This window comes from Mytilus californianus, unplaced genomic scaffold (assembly GCF_021869535.1).
Source record: "Mytilus californianus isolate M0D057914Y unplaced genomic scaffold, xbMytCali1.0.p SCAF_10, whole genome shotgun sequence".
NCBI lineage: Eukaryota > Metazoa > Mollusca > Bivalvia > Mytilida > Mytilidae > Mytilus > Mytilus californianus.
Genome location: NW_026262582.1, coordinates 62,103,129 through 62,116,494, shown reverse-complemented (window position 1 = coordinate 62,116,494; position 13,366 = coordinate 62,103,129). Strand labels below are relative to the sequence as shown.

At 32.5% G+C, this 13,366-nt stretch overlaps 1 protein-coding gene and 1 long non-coding RNA gene across 2 annotated transcripts in view; both read left to right on the top strand.

The window, feature by feature from the left end:
* Positions 1–13,366, top strand: part of LOC127718345 (uncharacterized) — a 162,175-nt gene that overhangs the window by 114,745 nt on the left and 34,064 nt on the right. Inside the window, exons 40-42 of the mRNA XM_052224342.1 lie at positions 3,676–3,805; positions 6,740–7,183; positions 9,640–9,703. Of these exons, the coding sequence (XP_052080302.1) occupies positions 3,676–3,805; positions 6,740–7,183; positions 9,640–9,703 (638 nt within the window). The remainder of the gene's footprint in view (positions 1–3,675; positions 3,806–6,739; positions 7,184–9,639; positions 9,704–13,366) is intronic.
* Positions 9,714–12,430, top strand: LOC127718347 (uncharacterized). The gene is made up of 2 exons (XR_007989751.1): positions 9,714–10,774; positions 11,343–12,430. It is a non-coding gene; the product is annotated as an uncharacterized LOC127718347 (long non-coding RNA).

Here is a 13,366-nt window from a genome sequence, read left to right as displayed (position 1 = left end):
GGGCATGGGCTCGATAATATGTAGCTTTGTTTCCTGTGTAGTTTAGTCTAGACGCCATCTAATTAACTATCGAGATGACCCCAAAAACAACTGACAGTCACATAACACGATATAAACATAAACATAAATATAAATGGATATATGAACCATCGTGCAAAAGGATTTTTCTATGTCTGTTTGATTTCAAGTTTAAGGTTTAAAAAATAAGTTACTTTTCGATTTTACCTGTATAAGAATGATATTTTGTGGATCGAATCAGCCAATCAAATTTTTATCTTTGTTTCACTTTCAATGTTGACATTCTTTTATTTTATTAACCTAACATGCATCAATCATGCATTATCCATCTCTAGCTAAGGGGTTAAATTGAAGTTCACATGAATACGGATTCAATGAGGTCGAATTATTCACTTGCAAGTGAATATTACCCATCCCTAGATTTTCCATCATATATCATGGAAAACTTCATGGAATTCCATGGAGTATTGGAACCTGTTTTCCATGGAATTCCATGGAAAAAAATAAAGAGAGAAAAGGAAATAATAATATTTTCCATGGAAATATATTACATGATGTTACTTTTTCCATAAAATTCCATGGAAATATTTCCAACATTTCCATTTAAAATGGATTGCTCAAATTAACCTTTTGGCAAAATACCCTGTTTAACCTTATCTGTAATAATGAACATAAAAAAAAACTAGGTGCAATGCATTGTTTCAGTTTGGTAAGGTCTTTTGAGTCTTGCACTGGTCAGTAAAAGCAATAAAACTCAACCATCATTTTAACCTTTAATTCAGATTAATTTGACGTATTATGATAAATAAAATAAACAAGTAAAAACTTTGGTATATATGTTTGCACTGCCTTTTTACAAGAAATTAAGGTTATAAATGTCACTTTTGTCAACATGGCTTCAGTAGATCCATCTCGTAGAACAGCATTAATTATTTTTTGGAGTTTCATTTATTCCTCATGATACCTAAAAATATAATTTTACTGTAATAAATAATAAAATATTCTTAAAATAATGTCCTTATCAACTTTAGAGGGTGATATGTTCATTTGATACTTATTTTATGGGGGAAACTCATGCAATCAAAAGAAATCGGTTTAATCACAAATGAAAATGTTTATTTGGAATGTGTGATGTCTAACAAAATATTTTTTCCCCTTCAAAATCCTGGATTCACAACTGGTGTTTAACTGTAGAATACATTTAACCTCATTTCTGTGTTATATGTACCAGTTCCAAGAAACTGGTGCATGAAGTTTAGAGGTTGTTCCGGCCTTTGTCTTAAATATTTGTTTTATAATCATTGTATATAAATGTCATCATGGGTATTGTCCATGTTTTTAGATCTTAGTTTTGATCTGTAGTTTGTTATAAAGATACACTGTTTTAATTTTATGGATCTATGTCTCATTGGCAACCATTCCACAGATCTTAAATTTTATAACCAAATTACTTCATTAGTGGATTATTAGGGCACCGCCGAATGGCGGACGCCCTATGGTGATCAGTCTGTTGTCCGTTCGTCTGTCCGTCCGTCTGTAACAAATTGTGTCCGCTATATATCTAGAGAACCGTTATGATTTCCAAGTTTATACTTGACATGTTTATTAACCAACACCAGAGGGTGTGTCATAATGTATGTACAACTTCCTAGGTCAAAGGTCAAGGTCAAAAACTTTGGTTTTAGTTGACAACTCCGTGTCCTATGGTAAAGATCGTGTCCGCTCTATATCTTGAGAACCGTTATGATTTCAAAGTTTATAGTTGACATGTATATAAACCAACACCAGAGGGTGTGTCATAATTTATGTACAACTTCCTAGGTCAAAGGTCAAGGTCATAAACTTTAGTTTCAGTTGACAACCCCATGTCCAATGATAAAGATACAAATTTTTTACCACACATTATTCACAGCGGGGCCCACAGAGATGGCTCCCATCTCAATGATATCTAGTTAGTTATTATAATACATTATACAGTCTTACACAATCATCATAATCATAAGTGTAAATCTACTATCTAGTAGGTCTTTTCATTATGTTATTATGTTGAACTAAAGGAGCTTGCACACATTCAAAATGGTGGAATCCAATTCAGTGTACTTACCAAAAGATATGCTCCTAAATCCAACAGTTAATGCAAGTCATCAGAAAATAAATCTGCACAATTTAATGTCAAGAACTATTTGGAACTATTTCATCTGCATCAAATGTTAATTTTACATTTTGCTTGTTGCCTGCATATCCATTGCAAGTTCAAATTCTTAATGTGTTGGGGGTTGTATAAGGAGTTATCTGATTTCTTTGAAAAGTGCCCAAATTGAATACTGTTAATTACCTATATCTCAAATATTTTATATATATTGTAATAATTTAATTTTGGATGTAACGCGTCTTCCGATTGGTTGACGTTGTTTTGTTTATCAGCTCATAGACATAATTTTGTCATGTGACCTTGACGTCATCAACGTTTTTTCATGATTTACCCCGGTTTAAAATGGAATTAAGAATTAAATTATAAGAAATGACTGTAATATTTTTTCTGTCTATTCGAAATAACATAAAAAATGTGGTGCACACTTTAAAATAACCCGCTACGCGGGTCATTTAGTGTGCACCACATTTTTGATGTTATTTCTTCATAAACAGAAAAAATATTACAGTCATTCCTTAGATAAAAGATTATCCATTTATTGTTCATTTACCATCTTTATGTTTTAAGTAATAATAATTGCACAAAAATGTATTAATCCATGTGCTACCCTACATTTGGCCTCACACTGTATGTTCATATCAATTCCTGTCCACTACACAAAGATTAATGAAAAACAGATGGCACATTACATTTCTTTCACTGGCTCACATGTCTATTTGATGATAAAGAATTAATGCATGGAAATAATTTGTGTGTACATTTTTTCCATGCTTAAGTCACCATTCAACCCTCTTTCCATCTCAAAAATATTCTAAGTCAAGATTCTATCCTTTTTTCCATGATAAAAATATTCTAAGTCAAGATTCCATCCTCTTTTCCATCTCAAAAATATTCTAAGTCCACCTTCCATCCTCTTTTCCATCTAAAAAGTTTTATTAGTCTACTTTCCATCCCATTTTCCATCCAAAAAGTATTTTTTCCATGGAATTCCATGGAAAGTTTTCCATCTTATCATGGAAAATGATGGAATAAGTGACACATATAAGTTTTCCATCAGTGATGGAATATTTTTCTTTCATGGAAAAAACGAAATTTCCATCAGTTTCCATCATTTTTTCATGGAAAAAGTTGAGCTGCATGGAAAAACTAGGGATGGGAATTCATCATCGATGTTTCTTAGCTTATTTTGACAAAATTGAACCATACTGGCTGCTAAAAGCGAATTATTATTTCATTATTTTACTTTCATTAATGATTGAACCAAAAAAATCAGAATTTAAATGTTTTATGTATCTGGTAGCTAGTGCCCCTTTATGAACTTTGGTATTCATGGCAGGTTGTTGTTATTACCTGTAAGATTTGTTTTCTTGCTTCATTTTTTTGTTTACTACTCTCTCATTGATGTCTACACCACATTTAATTTTGTATATGTCTGAAATGAATTGGTATCTTCAATGACTATAAGTTGATAGTGAAAATATATATATCAGTTTTTATTTTGGTAGTTGGATGATATAGACAAAGCATGGGATGGTAGACAGCGTAAGTGGAAACCAGAGTCTCTGTACCTTACTGAATCTGCCAGTCGAGCTTCCACTAGGATGAGAGAGTTGTCTTTCCTTAGTAAAGGATCACGTAAGTATTGGCCATATGGAAATGCTAATATTTAATTTTGTTTTTCAATATTTAAGCGGTTGAAATTGTGTTTATTTTCTAATTTTATATGAAGTATTTATTTTCCCCTGTTCAACCATCTATGGTACCATTAGTTTTTTCGTTTGAATTATTTCACATTTTCCCTCTCAGGGCCTTTTACAGTCCACTATACAGTATGGGTTTTTCTCAATGTTCACGGTTGTATGATTGCCTATAATTGCTTACATCCATGTCATTTGAACTCTGGTGGATAGTTGTCTCATTGCAACTATACCACATCTCTTTAATTTTTATACTACTAGATGATAGAATGGCCAGAATATTTTTTACAGTAGATTATATAAAATTATGGGTTTTGAAATTATTAGTTCAAATGTGAGTGTATGCAGAATTTCCAAAAAATTTATGAAATCATAAGACTTGGTGTATTCACAGCTGCCATCTTCAAAACCAGTTTCCAATATATCCTTGAAATTGCTCTGGGCCAAAGAGTAATTCTTATAAAAATCTTGGTTTATTTCATTATATTTAAATATCAAGCCTTTTAAAAAAAATCTAGACAAGATGATAAACACTCCTTTGGAATGTTTATGATAATTGTAATTTTAGTTTGTATTTTGGATTTTGCAAAAAAAAAAAGGGGTTTCAGATATAATGGATACACCTTAAGGTTGTGATGTTAGGCATGGTGGTTACAGCTACATATCATACTATTTATTGAGATTTTTTTTATAGTTTTCATTATTTATGAGGGTCAACAGCATGAAAAGACATGCTGATTTGTGATGAAATTGTTACTTACACTGCACATATATATTTCACACAGTGCTTTGTAAGAACAGTATAAGAATAAGATACTTTATAAGTTTTTGATATGTATGGAGTTCCTCAACTGCAACCCATCAAATTTTTATAGAAGTTCCTTTCTACCCCCCAATACAATTATTTCGGGAACAGCCCACTGAATTTCTTTCCATAGTTATTTGAATTGAATATAGATTGCTGTTAAGGCTTTTATTTCTCAACTTCTGAAAGAAAAATTGTTCTTTATATGAGAGTGTAAATCAAAAATATAATAGGATATTACTTCTTATATAAATCTGATGAATACTTTAAGAGTTGGGTCTTTTTTTATGCCTCTGCCGTAGGCGACGGCGCATTAAGTGTTAACCTTGACGGTCTGTCTTTCTGTCCGTTCCATTTTTGGGTAAAGATAGCATGAAATGCAATCAAAACCCTATGGTACTGACATTCTATACATCCTATCCAGAAATTTATCAATGAAATATATGCTCAGATATTCAAGTTACAAATTATGATGTTATACTGGTCAAGACAATTACATAACTTGTGCAAGGTGCAGGAATCTAATATCTGTTCTAAAAATGATGTCATTGTTAAAGTAATCTTTAAAATTGGAGTTATCTTCTTTTGTCCATAATTGTAGTTGAATCAACTACAACCAATGCTTTATACAATGCAATGTTTAATTTGACTGCCCACTGATAGATTAAAGCAATCTTTACCCTTCTGTGCTTACAAGCACTTTGATTAGCTCACCTGGCCCAAAGGACTAAGTGAGCTTTTCTCATCACTTGGTGTCTGGTGTTGTCTGTCGTTGTCGTTAACTTTTACAAAAATCTTCTCTGAAACTGCTGAACCAAATTTAACCAAACTTGGCCACAACCATCATTATTGTATCTAGTTGATAAAATGTGTCTGATGACCCCTCCTACCAACCAAGATTGCCGACATGGCTTAAAATAGAACATAGGGGTAAAATGCAAGTTTTGCATATTATTTTGAAAACCCCTATGAAAAGACAAAATCTGACAAGGGCAGAAAATGTTGGGAATGTTAAGCTGTACCTTTTGTTTATTTCAGTCATAACTGTCAGACAACTTCTTGTAGGAGTTATTGCCCTTAGATGATGAATTTTACCATTTTTCAAAATTTTCGTCTTGAAAATTATAATAGATAGATAGAAACTTTGATAAGCAAAAATGATTCGCAAGACAAGAGCTACAAAGAAGTCAACATGGCCGTAATCTTTAGTCGACTCCTTATCAGGGTGATTGCTTTATAATGACGATTTTTACTTTTTTTTTGCATTTCAGCAAGACAAGATCCACGAATAAGCCACAATGGCCAAAATCTGCAACTGACTCATTATTGGAGTTATTGCCCTTTAATTATAATTTTAAATGTTTTTTGCCTATTATCTTGAAAACTATAATAGATAAATAGAAACTTTAATCAGGAAAAATTATCAGCAGGATAAGATCTACAAATATGCCAACATGACTGAAATTGTCAGTTAACTCTTAATAGAGTTATTCCCCTTTAATGATGATTTTTACTAAAAAGTGGCCATTGTTGAAGATGCAAGTGAGCGACACAGGCTCTTTAGAGCCTCTAGTTGTTTGTTTGAAGCTTGAGTGGGGGCATTTGTGTCCTCAGATACATTCTTCTTTTATTTTTGTTTTTAATTGAAGTAACAGACTAATCCAAGTAAATTTGATAAGGGGGTTGGACCTTACATCAGGAGATTTTATTACCTCATACTTTCCCTACAGAAAACATCAAAATTTTGTGATTATCATACAATTCATAGTTCATTACTACTAAAAATATTTGGTCCTCTGCAGTTTAAAACAGTAGAAATGATCAAGTTCAGTCAATTCTTCTAAACTGGCATCAAGTCCAATAGAGGTTTTAAAAGAGATAATAATTGTGTTCCTCAATTTGAGACCCAAGGAACAAATAAATTTTTGATTTCTGCTTTATTGAACCCATTTCGAAGTACCATAATTAGGGCATGAAACAATTTTAGTTGATACTTAATTTGTCATGGGTGATTAAGAGCAAATGTAGTTTGCATGGTTAGTTTATGCAAAGTGTAACTTCTTCCAGCAATAAGAGGTTTGACTGATCTTTCTGGTACCCTTAGTGGATATGATGAATACCAGTCAGATTACTCACACAGTGATGAGGAAGCTGACATTCACTCAACCATGACAAATTACAAACAAAGGGATCAGGAAGGTCAAAGTTTAATAGTAGAAGACTATGACCCGGAATATACTAAAAATTTACTCTTGAATGATTTGATGAGGGAAAATAATGATGGAAATTTTGGAAATGGTGATAAAATTCTTCAAGAGAGGAGTATGGAGAACATCAATGATATTGTAATTGAGGATAAAGTTGTTTTAAATCGTCCAAACTCAAATGTGGATATGACTGAAGACGTCATTATGGAAGATGCAACTACACAGACATTTGATAAAGGAATGGACAGTTCTGAAAGTCAGAAAAAAACAAATGGTCTGGATTCTGATCAAGTTGCTCGAGAGGGTATACAGAATCTAAGCATGTGCGTGCGACTTACATGTGTACTACTTGTTGATTGATGCATGCTTACTACAAGATAATGCTTAGAATTATAATCCTTAGTGCTTGCTTGCATGTTGCTTGGTGTTTAGTATTTGCATGTGTAATTTAGATATATTGTGTATGCTTTGTAATGTTCTAATTCTGCAGTATTGTTGCCAAGGTTTGTCAGACATTACACAAATTTAATTAGTTATGTGTGGGCTGCTAAACGGTTTTTCTGTACTTGTCTAAATGACTAGTTGGAATCAGAATACATGATTACTGCTTGTGCTTTTTGTGACCTTTATTATGTGCCCTTATTTTCAAATTACCTATGTTCAGAATATTGACATTTCCAACATGCAATTCCCTTTATGATACAGTTTATTTTAATGACCTACAAAACCTCTTGCAACTGCTGTTATGTTTTGTGTATCAGTTTGACACAAAATTGTCTTATAATTGTTTGCTATTTTGTATAAGTTCTTTTGTTTAAAAAATTTGTTACTGGTCTCAATTTCTCTTTCTTCCAAGGATAACAAGAGTATTGAAGTCCAAAGAAAAGTACCAGTTACAAGCCTGACTTTTTTTATTATGCCCACGCCGCTAGGCGAAGGGGGCATTAAGTGTTACCCTTGTCCATCCTGTACGTCCCCAAAATTGGTTTCCATTCTCTAACTTTAGTTTTCCTCAACCAAATATTATAACACTTATACACAATGCTTATTACCAAAACGCCACAACCAAATATTATTAAACTTATACACAATGCTTATTACCAAAAAAAACTTATCAAGTTCGAAATTGGGTGGTGTCACTTTTACTGTTCATGAGTTATGTCCCTTTATAAACATAAAAATTGCTGAATTTTTCATTTCTGTTTTCAAACTTTAGTTTGCCTCAACCAAATGTTATGAAACTTATTTACAATGCTTAGTACCACAAAACACAGATCAAGTTTGAAATTAGGTGGCATCACTTTTACCATTCTTGAGTTATGCCCCTTTATAGATGAAAAAATTGCTAAATCTGTCGTTTTCATTCTCCTTAACCAAATGTTATGAAACTTATATAGAATGCTTGTTACCACAAAACTCAGATCAAGTACAACTTTTGGTAGCGTCACTTTTACTGTTCTTCATGATCAGTTATGTCCCTTTATAAGGTTATATGCAAGCACCGGCATCATGTACGTATGTCCAATGGACACATTACCCATCTATTTGTTCTTATCTTGCAGCTTTTTTGTATGAGGGTCTTGATGGGGTTTACAGAATAGAGAATAATGGGCCAAATCTACAGAAAAATGGGCATCTAAAATAAAGAATAGAGAAAATAGGCCCAAAAATTGAAGAATAGAGAATAATTGACAAAAAAATATAAAGAGTAGAAAAATGAAGGACCCCCATCCAGACCCTCTTGTATGCTTCTTAACATCTGCTGTTTTTTAGTTGTATGTATTTTATTCATTGGGAACTAGACATACTTAGCTATTTAAAAGTAAACAATAAGGGGAGGGGAGGGACTACAAAAACAAAGACATAAACTTGACCACAGGGACCTACCGTGCTCCCTGCAACTCAGAGGCATGGATACTTCTACAACAATTAATTAAACATTTTAAATACTTTTGTTTCAAATTTTGTTGATTGAAAAATTGAATATAACTAGTTGTCTTTGACGAAGATGCATGTTTGTCTCAACAAAAACAAAAAGAAACAAAACAAAAATTGATGACATTTAAATACTGTTAAAAAGAAGATATCTTCAAGTCGAATAGCCTTGACTTAATAGATAATAATATTTTTGTTTATGATTGATAAGATTATATCATATTATTCAAACAATACTATAGGTCTTTTTAGTTCATGGTGACATTACCGTGACAATTCACACACTACGATATATATAGATATTGAACAAAGTAGATCCCCACTTAGATTGATGTGTGGTTTAGTGTTGAAGTGGTTTATAGTAACTATTCCTCTTATGTTTTATTACTTATTCTGGCTTGCTATGTTTTATTTCAATTTATTCACTATTTCAAATAAAATTTTGCTTTAAGAAAACAGTCAATAATGATTCAGGCCAACGATTTAAAAAAAAAAATATTAAAAAGAAGTTACCTTGTTTAGAAAAAGAAAAGAACAAAAGTAACCTTTTTAAAATAAAGAAAAGAAAAGTAACCTCATTTGAAAAAAAAATTCAAAACTTGGAAACCTTGTTTGAAAAAAAATATACTGGTAGGAAACTTGAAAACTTATTTGAAAAAAAAAAAAAATAGGAAACTTGGAAACCTTAATGAAAAAAAAAAAAAATAGGAAACTTGGAAACCTTAATGAAAAAAATACTTTGTGTTAGGATGCTATAGTGTTATATATATAAAGAATATCAATGATATTTGACAGATTTACATTTATTGCCACATCTCTTTATAGGTACTCCTATACAGGAATTAGACGAGAATGATGTAGAACAGTTAAGGATAGAAGATCTTGAAAAGTAAGTACATGTGTGGTGTGGAAATTGAAATGCATGAACAAAAGGAAATGGAAGTTTACCAAGTTGCTTTGAATTTGGTTATGAGGAAAAGGAGGAATGGGGTATATGTTTAATAAAGACAATAATTCAAACAATCATTCAAAGATAAAAAAAATACATTGATGAATTAATCTTTAGTACCCCTCCCCCCACCAAAAAAAAATAAATACAGCTAGTCAGCTTAATAGAAAAATGACCAAACAAATTTTTTTTTATCCCCCCTCCCCCCACCAGCTGAAAGGAGTCAGTTTTTTAAAGGCAGTGCTTTAATGCCTTTCTAGTTGCCGGGTTAATCCTTCCTTCCGCGATATCCAACTTATCTACGTGGGGGGTCATTAGACTCTAAGTAGATCCGGAAATGTTGAATTCTCTCCTCTTCTTATTGCGATATAAAATGTTTTTTGTTTCATTTCATTTACATTGGGAAATAGAGAAACGATCATTGTGTTTTGTTAGTTTTAAAAACTTTTGATATATTAGTATTTTGCATTATAAGCAGTCAACCGATTGACAAACTAGAATTATTTGAATTCCGTGTGGAAAGAGCTCGGGTTAATTTCGAGTGTTATCTGCAATCTAGATGTTTATAAATCATTTCAGTCGTTGATATAATAATTAAAGGTCGACTGAACATGAATTATATTATACAATTTAAAGCGCATTTTTGTTTATGCACGTGAACCCGTCTAACGTTATTTTCGCAGTTATATAAAGTAGCAAATTATCGTTCCTGAATAGGTGGCGCCGTGGTAGCGGATCCTGTTCCTCTTCTTCCGGTTTCTGCACTGTGCAACTATTTCAGTTATATTTTTAATTAACGATGCCAAGTACTTGTTGTTGTGTACCTGGATGTCATTTAAGAGGAGGACATGCATTTCCAAATGACTTAAAAAGAAGGAAAAGTTGGATCAACGCCATGGCCCATACGCAGATTGGACGAGAACACGATGATATCGTGGAGTCCATCTCAATCAGCTGTTGTTTGCAAGGCACGTTTTACTGAAAAATACTACGTGCAGGAAACTATTCATGGTAAAACTCTATTTTCTTTGTGAAATATATAGTTATATATGTAATCGCCATGCGAATAAACCAAAGTCTGTTTACAACCGCAATTATCGTTTTAGAATAAAAGGGGGTGGTAATTCAAGACGTCATAATTTTTTGGATTACGATTCAATGTGATCTGTTTGAGATTTTTTGGTGATTGCTACAATTATAATGATTTCTTACAAGAGGTATATCATACTGAGAATTATTTTAGCAGTAATTATGCTAATGCAGTAATGACAGGAATGCATAAGCTATGCCTCATAGACTTTCTTGAAAAATATCAATGACAATGTTAACAGGAACAAAACAATGACATGCTCTCATCTATATTATAGTTATTAGGTACAAACAATGTACGTTTGTTGCATAAGTCTCTCATTGTTTGTCCTTTGGATTTACATAACATACATTGAATCAGGCAAACATAGTTTTATCCAGATTGTAATGAATAAATCTAGTTAATATTTCGCCAGGTAGTACAAAGTATACATTGCTAATGGAAGTTCATTTAATTATAAAAAAACTAATGTTTTATAACCTTTTTCAGGGCGCAAACCCACCATACAGAGACTTAAGTCTACTGCAATTCCCAGCCTATCTTCCTGGACCAAGCAAGAGACTGAATCGTCCGCAAAAAGAAAAATCAGGGCAGTTTCCTGTGAAAACAAAAGAACTAAACTTGATGAATATTGTAGTAGAAATCTAGAGGAAAGTTTTGATTGTAAAGTTGGTTTTCCTGAAGAAGTCATTCATACTGCAGAAAGGATTTATGGCTGTCCACCACCAACTGCCGAGCTAATGTTGAGCTTCACAGATGGAATTACGCAAACACCATCAATGCCTATGTTTTTAACAGAGAATTTTGAAATGAAGACACGTGACACAGCCATGCATTTTTATACCGGTTTAGAGTTGTATACTAAATTTTTATTTGTTTTGACCACACTTGGTCCAGCAGCACATTGTTTGAGATACATATATTTTCAAATTGATAGGGTGTCAGTTGAAAATCAGTTTTTTTATGACTTTGATGAAATTGAGACATCATACAACCAACTTTGAACTGTCTAGATTCTAAATTGAATCTAGTGTTAAGAATATTGTGTATACATGGATTGTTTTTATGTCTAAACAGTGGTGTGAGGCTAACACTTGGCCATCTAGTGGTTTAGTCAGGTATTTTTCACCATCCAACTTCAAATTAAAGTTTCCTACGACTTGGATTATTATTGACAGCACAGAATATCCCGTGATAAAACCTAAAGCTCCTAGAGCTCAGGCTACCTTTTCATCAAATAAAAACAGAAACACTGAAAATTCTTGAATGTTCGACACCTGGTGGTTTAGTCAACTATGTCTCTATGTCACATAGAGCGAATTATTGGACTTGGCAAAACATACAAAATTCTAATAAATCCTATGAATGGAACTGAAACAAAACTTTCATCTGAAATAACATTTAGTTGTTTTATGTTGTGTAATTTGGACATGGCAAAACATACAAAATTCTTATAAATCCTATGAATGGAACTGAAACAAAACTTTCATCTGAAATAACATTTAGTTGTTTTATGTTGTGTAATTTTAGAACTTGTATTGTGCCAAAGGATGCATAAATAAAAGTGACGCAATGAATTTTGTTCTGATATATATATATTTACAATTACATGCACATGTAAATTGTAATGCATACAAAAATAAGGAGATGTGGTATGATATTCAGTGAGTTTATCAAACTAAAGTGCATAAGAAATGGGTTTAAGCAGTTACAGGTGTTACTGTCACCGTACAATCTCCAACAATGAGAAAAACTCGTACCCTGTAAAAAATTTCAGAGATCTTACAACTAAGTTTTGTTGTCTCACCTTGACTTTGGTGATTTTTTTTATATCTGTTGATGTAAATATAAAAAAGAAGATGTGGTATGATTGCCAATGAGACAACTCTCCACACATGCACAAGAGACCAAATGACACAGAAATTAACAGCTATAGGTCAAGTACGGCCTTCAACAATGAGCAAAGCCCATACCGCACAGTCAGCTATAAAAGGCCCAGAAATGACAATGTAAAACAATTCAAACAAGAAAACTAACGGCCTATTTTATGTAAAAAAATGAACAAATATAACAAATATGCAACACATAAACAAACGACAACCACTGAATTACACTTTTATAGGCTTCTGACTTGGGACATGCACATACATGTACATACAGAATGTGGCGGGCTTAAACATGTTAGCAGGATCCCAACCCTCCCCCTAACCTGGGACAGTGGTGTAACAGTACAATATAAGAAAGAACTATAAAAATCAGTTGAAAGAGGCTAAACTCATCAGATGGATAAATACAAATACAAGTGGACGTGGTCGGGTAGTTGTTCATCCAAACAACATAAAGACACTAAGTACAAATCTGAGAGTACTCGCCGTTACTGACAGCTAGTTCAAAGCCACTAACAACTGATAAAAAAATCTTGCATCTAAGACTAAATTATCAATCCGTAAGCTCCCTTTAGAATTTTATAAATAAATTAGATTTTACATTTCTGAGTTATGGGGTTTTATTCA